We start from the raw sequence: 9,546 nt of genomic DNA, 5'->3' as shown, positions 1-9,546 counted from the left end.
TCATAAAAAATTTCCCCGGGTTGTCACGCTTGCGAGGTTGAATCCGGCGAGGAGCTTTGTAGCCGGAATAATGCTTCCAGTGAGTTTAACTTGTTCCAATACTCTCCATTGTATGATATTAGCCAAATTTCCCCAATCCACTAAAACACGTTTAATCTTAACATCTAGCACATTTAAAGAAATTACCAGTGTATCGTTGTGTGGTACCAGCAATCCATCTGCATCCTCCTCCGTAAAAGTGATATCGTCTTCCCGGAGCCTTTTACTATGAGTTATTGATACTTCCATCTTCTTTGCTGCTGAAAAGGTGACCTCGTTAATCTCATTCCCTCCGAAGATCATGTTGATCATTTGGCATGGGGGAACTTCTCCTGCTTTTGACGGTTCCACATTGTCCCGGTTACGACCATAATTGTTATTAGCTCGGTCACTTAAGAATTCTCTGAGGTGACCATTCTTCAAAAATGTTGACACTTCTTCCCCGAGGTGTTTGTAGTCCCCTGTCCAATAGCCATTCATCCCATGGTATTCATACCATAAGCTGGGATCCCTCTATCTTGGATCAGATCTCATTGGTCTCAGGAACCATGCCTCTTTGATGTTTCTTATAGCTGACACCAATTCCACTATATTGACGTTGAAGTTGTATTCTGATAACTCCGAGTAAGAAGGATCCCATGACCCTGTCGTTTCTTTATCCTGTAGTGATCTATTGTTCTGACCGTGAATAGTCCTTCTGTCAACGGCAAACTTGTCAGTTGTCCGGAAGCTGACACGGCCTCTGCCATGGCCTTTGGTCCGTTCGTAGGGCAAAAACTGGCCCCTCGTAGTCCGTCTGTCCGTGTCGTAATCATCCTTTAGTTGACGATGAAAAACCAACCTGATCATCTTCGATCCTTATTTTTGATTCGTATCGGTTGTGGACATCCGCCTAGGTCGTTGCTTGAAACTCAAGCAGGCTTTCCTTCAGTTTTCGGGAAGTGTCTGAACTTCTCAGATTCAATCCCTTGGTGAATACTTCAGCTGCCCATTCATCCTAGATAGCCTGGAGCAACATTGTCTCCTTCTGGAATCAGGTAACGATCTCTCATAGTAACTCCGACTCTCCTTGCGCAATTCTAAATATATCGGCCTTTCGGGCCTGTACTTTTCTGGCCCCGGCATGAGCATTGATGAAAGAGTCTGCGAGCATTTCAAAGGAATCTATGGAATGCTCAGGTAACAGTGAATACCACGTTAAGGCTCCCCTCTTGAGAGTTTCTCCAAATTTCTTTAGCAACACATATTCAATTTCATGAGGAGCTAAATCATTTCCCTTCATCGCCGTTGTATAGGTGGTAATATGCTCATAAGGGTATGAAGTTTCATCATACTTCAAGCATTTACTGCTTTAGGATTAATTCTGGTGCCGCACTTGGCTTGTATGGCAATTGAGTATACTTTTTTGAGTCCGAACCTTTCAGCACCGGTGGCGCACCCAGGATTTGGTCCATGCATGCGTTCACTTCCCTCATAAATCGTAAAAATTCATTCTTGAAAGGATCGTTCTCGTTATTGAGGCAAGATCCTCTCCCCCAGCCCCATCGGAGCCAACTTTACCCCTGGAAGTGTTGTTGTCAACCCTCTATATTGTTTGGTTTGAGGGAACACCGGGAGGAATTGGATCTCGTCTGTTTGCATTATTCGAAGACCCTGACAGCGCCTGCTTCAACTCCGTCATCACCTTATCCTGTCGCGTGAGGTGGCCTAGAATGATCTCCTATTGCTCTTGCAAGACCCTTACCGCGTCAACGACATATTCCTAATCAGCATCATCGAGAGTTGTCTCCCGAACCTGTCGAGGATATTGCCTGTCATACACCGGTGTGGTGTCATTTTCCTCATTGTGGGAGTCACTGATTGAATCCTCGAAATGAGTTTGATCCCCTCGAATCTCGGGGTTGTGCGTGTTGTTAACAGTGTTATCTGTCATTTCTTATGATTTTTTCTAAAACAAAATAATCAAAACATGTTAGTAAAAAGAGAAGGATCAATTTAATTGCGGCTATCTAGGCCCCACGGGGGGAGCCAAATTGTTTACCCGTAAAATAGCACTGTTGAATTTATACGTGGTTTCTAGACAAGCGAATTAATTTAATCCTGAAATAATAAAATAATCGAAGAATTATGTAATACTTAGCCTTAAGATGTAGACGAAACAGCAGAAGCAAAAGTTCTAGGAACATGGTTCCGGGCACAACAACAATGAAATCAAAAAGCAAGAAAATAAGATTGTATTAAGCTTTGTATAGAATGTAGTGTAAGTTTGCTAGAAAATTCGTATCCTTTACGATGATAATTGAGCTCACTATTTATAGTTATGTCTAGGGAAGGAGGTCTAGGATTGTGCCCTTCTTTAATGTCAATTACGAGGGTCATTGATGAAGATGTTACGGTGAACATAAAAATGTCAAATTTCCTGTAACGGGTTATCGCTCTTAATGCAACAGAATATTCTTTATTAAATACTACCGGGCGCAGAGCATTTATCACATCTTTATGAGCATTATTTTTTCCGGTGACAAGCGGAACAGTTTCCTTCGATCTTTGGCCATCCCCCGTCTTGGGTTCCACGTGTCCCTTTTTTGGACGGCCACATGTCATAGCATATTTTACTCTATACATTAGTCCTAAACAAGTCGGGGTCGACCATATGAATTCTTAATGATTATATTTATTCATTTAAACTCAACTCATGTCATCATCGTACCGAATAAAAATAAACGTGAGAAATAAATTGAATACATATAAATTATAATACTATTTAAAATTTTCTATTTTCTTACTAACATAATAAATCTCTGATAAGGTCAAGATACTCGTAGAAAAGTAGTAGGTTCATGTTGTGAAACAGGTGGAGTCAAATGCTGATAAGGATGCTGACCAAGTTGCCACGAGGGATGACAGCAAGCAGTGGCAAAATGACACCACACGTAGAAGCACGCGCGTGAGGAAGATTCCAACAAAGCTAACAGATTTCGTAGTGGGCAAGGGCTGAACACGTGATTAACAATTTGCTGGAAAAGAGAGTTAGTTAAATAGGAAATACCACTAAGGAATAGGCAGGCAATATGTGGTGTGAACCTTCTGATTTTCTCATCTCAATATTCTTCTAATTTCTCATCCCCTTCTTCTCTGTTGTTCTAGTTTCCAATTATTGTTATTTTCCAATTTGAGTTGTTCATGATGCTTTCATTGTAATCACTTAGTTCCTTGTTTATCAATACAATTTGGTGGTGTTGAAGTAATACTGTTACAGTTCATCTAGCAGTGTCAAGTATATGGATCTTTTTCTTCAAATGTGTCATATATATTAGCTAAGCCTATATTTATTCCAAAAGAATTAAACATCGACATAAAAATTTCTTTACATAATAAAATAGTGATGTACGACACACATGAAAGGCTAGGTTTACGCAGATAAGATTTGTGAAAATGGGAAAAGTGTGTATTAGGTATATCGAGTGATAATTCCACAGTCTACACTAGTTAAAGTTGTAATAGAGATTAAGTTGTGTATAACAGTCCTTATTTTCTCTGTAGAATCTTTGTGAAATCGGTCAGATACGTACTTATGTCATCTTTAACTTTTAAGTGCTCCAAATTATAAAATTCAGTGCCAAAAGTGACTTTGAACGACTACTTTTTAGTCTTCCCTTTAATGGCATGTTTGGATTCGGTGAAAATTGATACAGAACTTTGAAGCATAGTAAGTCAAGTTGCTTAAGTATTGAAGCATAGTCAAGTTGTGTATAGGTCCAAATTTGGATGACCACGATCACTAACGAGTACGGCGAGGGATGAGGCCCGTACGACACAACATTCTTTGGTCGTTATAAAGGGTGACGACTGACGACGGTTAACAAACGCACAACATTTGCATTAGTGTAGGCGTAGTAGGAGACAGTGAGAATATATTTTTTGAATATTCTTTATGTTATACCTTTTTAGGGTTCAAGAGGGAAGGGACACTTATAAATAGAGGGGGAAAACTTTGTAAAGCAGGGGATCGAAAAGTGAATACAAAAAAGACAATTTTTGCTTGTTACAATTTTGAAATCCATACATCATTTTTATCTTGGCTAATAGCATCTATTGCAATATTTTTCCACATTCGAAGTTATCATATTTATGCTTAATCATTTGGTTTCATCATATTAAGAAGCATTATTCACCTTGTTATCCCTTACATCTTTAAATCAAGTTTTTATTATGCTTGGCTGGGAATTACCTCTTCATCTTCATTAATTGACTTAATCAAAAAGGTTTCGATATCTTTTGGTCAAACAATTTGGTGTCGTCTGTGGGGATTTCTTTAGCTAAGATTTTAGTCTCATCTAGACCCTTGAGAGGGATAATCACCTTTTCTTAGCTCTGCACAAATTAACAATGGCAGGGAAAGGAGATGCAAGGCAATAGTAGGCGTCACAACCAACCTCCTGAACACCATCAACGAAGACAGCAGGGAAGATAACGAAAACGAGGCACCGAGCACCACACCCAGGGGAGACGCTTTACCTGCCCCGCACGAAAGCGTAATTGCTTCGCACGAGAAGGAAGACTCCACATCTACAACAGGAGAGTCACCACCGGCAGTAAGAAGACTGCTGGAAGAATGGCTAACAAGTACTCTGAACACCATACTTGATAAACCCGCCCAAAGGGATAACAAGAACGTTGCACATGCAGATGTCACGATAAACGCTGATGAGCAAGATGCCCCTCGTACAGGTAACACTCATGTTGCTAATGACGCAGGTAATGATACGCTTGCAGTCATTTTCGAAAAAATGGACGAGATGGAAAATGAGAATAAGGCACTCCATGACCAAATGAAGGAACACCAAGAGAGAGTTAACAAAATACCAGGCGCCCCAAATTTGTTGCCAAAACGCGACGTTGGTCGATTCATCGAGCAACCATACAATGAAGAAGCGGCCCCTACGCCATTCCAAAGACCTTCAAAATGCCGTCCTACCTAAAGATATATGATGGTACTACCGATCCAGAAGATCATATCATCCACTACATCTCAGCCGTAAAAGGTAACGATCTTTCAAGAGAGCAGGTACCATCGGTGCTCTTGAAAAGGTTCGGCGAAACCCTAACAGGGGGAGCCTTAACATGGTACTCTCAACTACTGGCACGCTCGATAGCAACGTTCGAGGAAATGGCAGACAAATTTGTCACCGCCCATGCAGGAGCCAAAAGGCAGAAGCTAGGGTAAACGATATGTTTGCCATAAGACAGATGCACGACAAGGGACTCATGGACTTCTTAGGTCGGTTCAACAGGGTGAGAATGAGCTTGCTAAATATGTCAGAGGGAATGGCAGTAGCAGCTTTCCAGAACGGACTAAATAGGAACGGGTTGAGAGCGACTAGAAAAATTGCTAAGTAGGCTCATGAAATACCCTCCAACTACTTGGGAAGAAATCCATAACGCCTACTGCACCGAGGTACGAGCTGACGAGGACGACCTCAACGGTGCTATCCAACGGTTGACATCAGTTCAAACTGAAGCAAGGAAAGATCATCACAACGACGGTCGAAGAGATCAGTCGGGGCCCCGTCTTGGCCGAGAAAGGCACCATCCTTACATCAGGACGTCTGCCCCGCTTCCACTGCGGCACACGGATGCTCCTTCTCGACATACAACGCCATATCAACATGAGAAAGGCATGCCTCCACTCTTATGTGCTCACAATTTTTGTGCTTCTCCTTCAGAAATAGTTTACGCACTAGAGAAACTCGGTACAAAGGTGCAATGACCGCAAAAGATGAGTCAGACCCCAGCACTCGGAAGTCGAACGCTTTCTGCGAATTTCACCAAGAAAGGGGTCACAAAATCGAAAATTGCATAAGATTGCGCCAGGAGGTAGTGCAAATGCTAAGCCAGGGACACCTGAAAGAGTTGCTGAGCGATCGAGGACAGGCTAACTTCGCCTGCGGACGCGAACAGCCCCAGGGACCTCCAAAATTGCCTTCTCCCGCTCGCACTATACAGATGATCATCAATAGGGGTGATGGCATAGAAATCAATCATGTCAAGTTCACCACCACACATAATCTCAAACGATCAATCACCCATGAACGGTATGATGACCTCGAAGACAGTATCATCTTCGATAAGTCAGATGCCGACGGTTTGTCTTTCCCTTACTATGATGCTCTTGTTACCACTTTAAGTATTGCAGATACTAATGTAAAAAGAGTAATGGTAGATGATGGGAGCGGTGCGTGTATTATCCTTCCTCGAGTCCTCGTACAGTTGAGACTCGAAGACAAAATAATATCGCGCTGCATAACGCTAAGAGGTTTTAATAATTTAGTCGAACGGAATTCTGGAAAGATAGTACTACCCTTCCTAGACGGAGGAGTCACCTTGGAAATGACGTTTCACTTCATGAACCAAGAAACAGCCTACAACGCCATCATAGGACGCCCATGGATACATGCCATGCAAGCGGTCCCTTCTAGTCTCTATCAAGCGATCAAGTTCCCACCCCATGGGGAGTATTCAGCATTCGAGGTGAGCAACGCACCACACAAGAATGCTATGCATCGCCCAAGATTGCACCCACACCCAGCAACTCAAAGGGGCAAATGCGGAAGCATAGCAATCAGCGATGTCGGGACCCAAACTTGCCGTACGGACATACATTATCAAGGACCCTGACATCGTGAAAGCATTCGAGTTGATGATAGAAAATCTTGATCCCGTCCTACTAGACGGCAATGACAGCACAAAAAAGGCTTATATCGGGAACAACCCCTCGGAACCAGGTAAGTTTCATAAATTCTTGACTAACCATGTCGATATGTTTGCCTTCTCCCATGCATATATGCTAGGTATCCCAAAGGATATCACCATACACAAGCTAAATGTCGACCCCCTGTAAGCACATGATTTTTGCCCTGTGAAAGAATTACTCCCAAAAAATTCAAAATAAAACGATTTTTCCTTGGTGTGCAATTTTTGAATTTTTTATGGTATTTTTGTATAATTATTTGTATTTTTGTCTGTGCATGTTTATTTGTTAAATTAATAAAAATACAAAAATATGTTGCATTTGCATTTAGGATTTAATCCTACAATTGTTAGTAATTAAGTTTGTTTTACAAAAAATGAAAATTACAAAAATAGGCATCTTTTGCATTTTTAGCATTTAATGTCCAAATTGTGTGATTTTATTTTATTGATGTTTAATTTTGGGTGGTAATTAGTATTTTAAGATAATTTTGGTTTTTATAATTTAATTTCATACATTTTAGTTTTATCAATAAGTGAAAGAAAAGAGAACAAAAAATAGACGAAAATCGGATTGGGCCTCTTCTTCAATTTTAAACCACAAGCCCAAGGATACCCAACCTTCCCCTACGACCCGGTTCATTTCAAACCGGGTCGACCCAGTCCATAACCCAAAACCTCATCCCACCCTTTCTATTTTCATTCTTGAACAAACCCTAAAACAAAACCTAAACTACCCGCCCCCTCCCTCTCTTCATCCTCTCCAAGCACCAAGCTCCCCATCTATGGCTGCCCCTTCCCCTCCATCCTCACCACCCAAACACGGCTGTTGCCCGCTTCTTCGTCTTCCATCTTCAACAAAAACGACCACCCTTCCTAGCCGTGAACCAACCTAGTACCACGACCAAACCACCATTGTTGTGACTTCTTATTTTTCTTTCCATGGCAGCTGCTACCATATCGACTACCCTTGCTGCTTCTTCTTCCTCGTTCCAGCAACGAACCCTGCCAGCGTCTCCCAACCAACAGCCCCGCTTCGACGAGCTCCAGGCATGGACGACGTGAAGCAGCTCCCATGGATACTTCTTCTTCTTCTCCTTCCAACTTCACCATGACCATGGCTGCTGCGTTGCTGCGTCTTCTGCTTCACATCCAACTGACCTCCGGCTGCATCGCGTGAGCTGCCAGGATACACCTTCTTCATCGTCTTCAACCAAATGACCCTACTGTGTCGTCACAACTGCTGCTCCGTCCAACCAGTGGCACGCGACTGCCACGATCAGTTGTTTCTTATTCGGATCGTCTTCGTCGTCGAGTTATTTTGGTGCGATATTTGTTTCCGGGCAGATTTGTTTTCATTTGAGTTCATCATCGTTCCGATCCGGTTAGTGGGTTTAAGTTTCGTTTCTGTCCGTAATTTGTTTGATATTTTTCGGATTTGAAATCAAATATGTTTGATATTAACTTCATGTTCATCGTTTTTTTTTATTTCATTTTTTCTTGTTTATTTTTAGGTAGAAATTGATTAGCTTAATTATAATGTTGCTAGATTTAAGTTGAAGATTCAATTAATTATTTTTCAGTTTGTTTTATTAATTTAAAATGATTTAATTTAATATAGAAGAGTGTTAGTTTAAATCGCTTGAATCCGTTGTTTGTTGTTTAATATAAATTTAATTCGTGTTCATTTTGTTTGAAGTTCGTTTTTAATTCAATGATTTAATGTGAAGTTATGTTTTTGGTTTTTTATTCAATGTATCTTTGTTATAATTTTGTTGGAATTAATTTTAAAAGATCAATTGATTATTTGAAGTTTAGTGATTTGAATATGTTTATTTGTTTTGTTTAAGCTTAATTCGAGTTTATTTCGAATTTGAATAAAACTTGCTTGTTATTGTTGTTGAATCTTTTCATTTATGTCCATACTTTGTTTGATTGTTCTTGAATCCGAAATTAGTATAAGTTTGATCTTCTTGTTGTTGATTATCATTTTTGATTATTTCTTCAGTTTGTTTCATGATCTTGTTTAGTTTAATATAGAAATTATTGGTTGTAATGTTGTTAGATTTAATTTTAAGTTCAAATGATTATTGAATTTAGAAATCTGAATATACTTGTTTGTTGTTGTTGCTGTTGAATCTGAAAGTAGGTTTGTTTGTTGTTAAAAAATATTGTTCAATCAAAATAATTTTAGTTGTTTATTTGTTGTTCATCATTTAGTTTGAATTTTTTGTTGAAAATTGTTTAGAAATTGGTCATATTTGCTGTATTTTGGTTGAAATTGATTAGGTGAATTGGTTATAGCTGATGGGGGTAGTTTGGTAATTTACAGTACGTTCAGGGGTAAATTGGTAATTTTAGTAAGGTCGGAGGGGTATTTTTGGAATTAAACATTTGAACAATTGTTTAATATAATGGGGGACAAGACATAAATTAGTGGGGGAATAATGTAATTTTTTATGTTAAGCATGGGGGACAAGATGTAATGGGGTGGGGTTGATATATTTGTTTAATGTAGTGGGAGACAAAACATTAGGTAGTGGGATTAAAAGGGGATGAGTGGGAAGATAGTGGGTTTTATGTTTAAAAATGCTGAAATATGGTAATAAATAGGGGACTGGATCAGATTTTAAGGAAAAAAGGAGAAAGAGAAAAAGAGGGGAGAGACAGAAAAAAGAAGAGAAAGAGGAGAGAGAGAAAAAAAGGGAGCTGAATTTTAAGAGAGAGAAAAATTCCTAAAATACTAAGACTCCAAAA

General features: G+C 40.0%; 1 protein-coding gene across 1 annotated transcript; it reads right to left on the bottom strand.

The window, feature by feature from the left end:
- LOC138888601 (uncharacterized) lies at positions 1 to 519 on the bottom strand. The gene has a single exon (XM_070170493.1). It carries the CDS (start codon positions 517 to 519, stop codon positions 1 to 3), a length of 519 nt encoding a protein of 172 aa, XP_070026594.1.
- Positions 520 to 9,546: the final 9,027 nt, after the last annotated feature.

This window comes from Nicotiana sylvestris, chromosome 3 (genome assembly GCF_000393655.2).
Source record: "Nicotiana sylvestris chromosome 3, ASM39365v2, whole genome shotgun sequence".
Lineage (NCBI taxonomy): Eukaryota > Viridiplantae > Streptophyta > Magnoliopsida > Solanales > Solanaceae > Nicotiana > Nicotiana sylvestris.
Note: the sequence above shows the minus strand (reverse complement) of the source record. Positions and strands in the feature narration are given on the sequence as shown.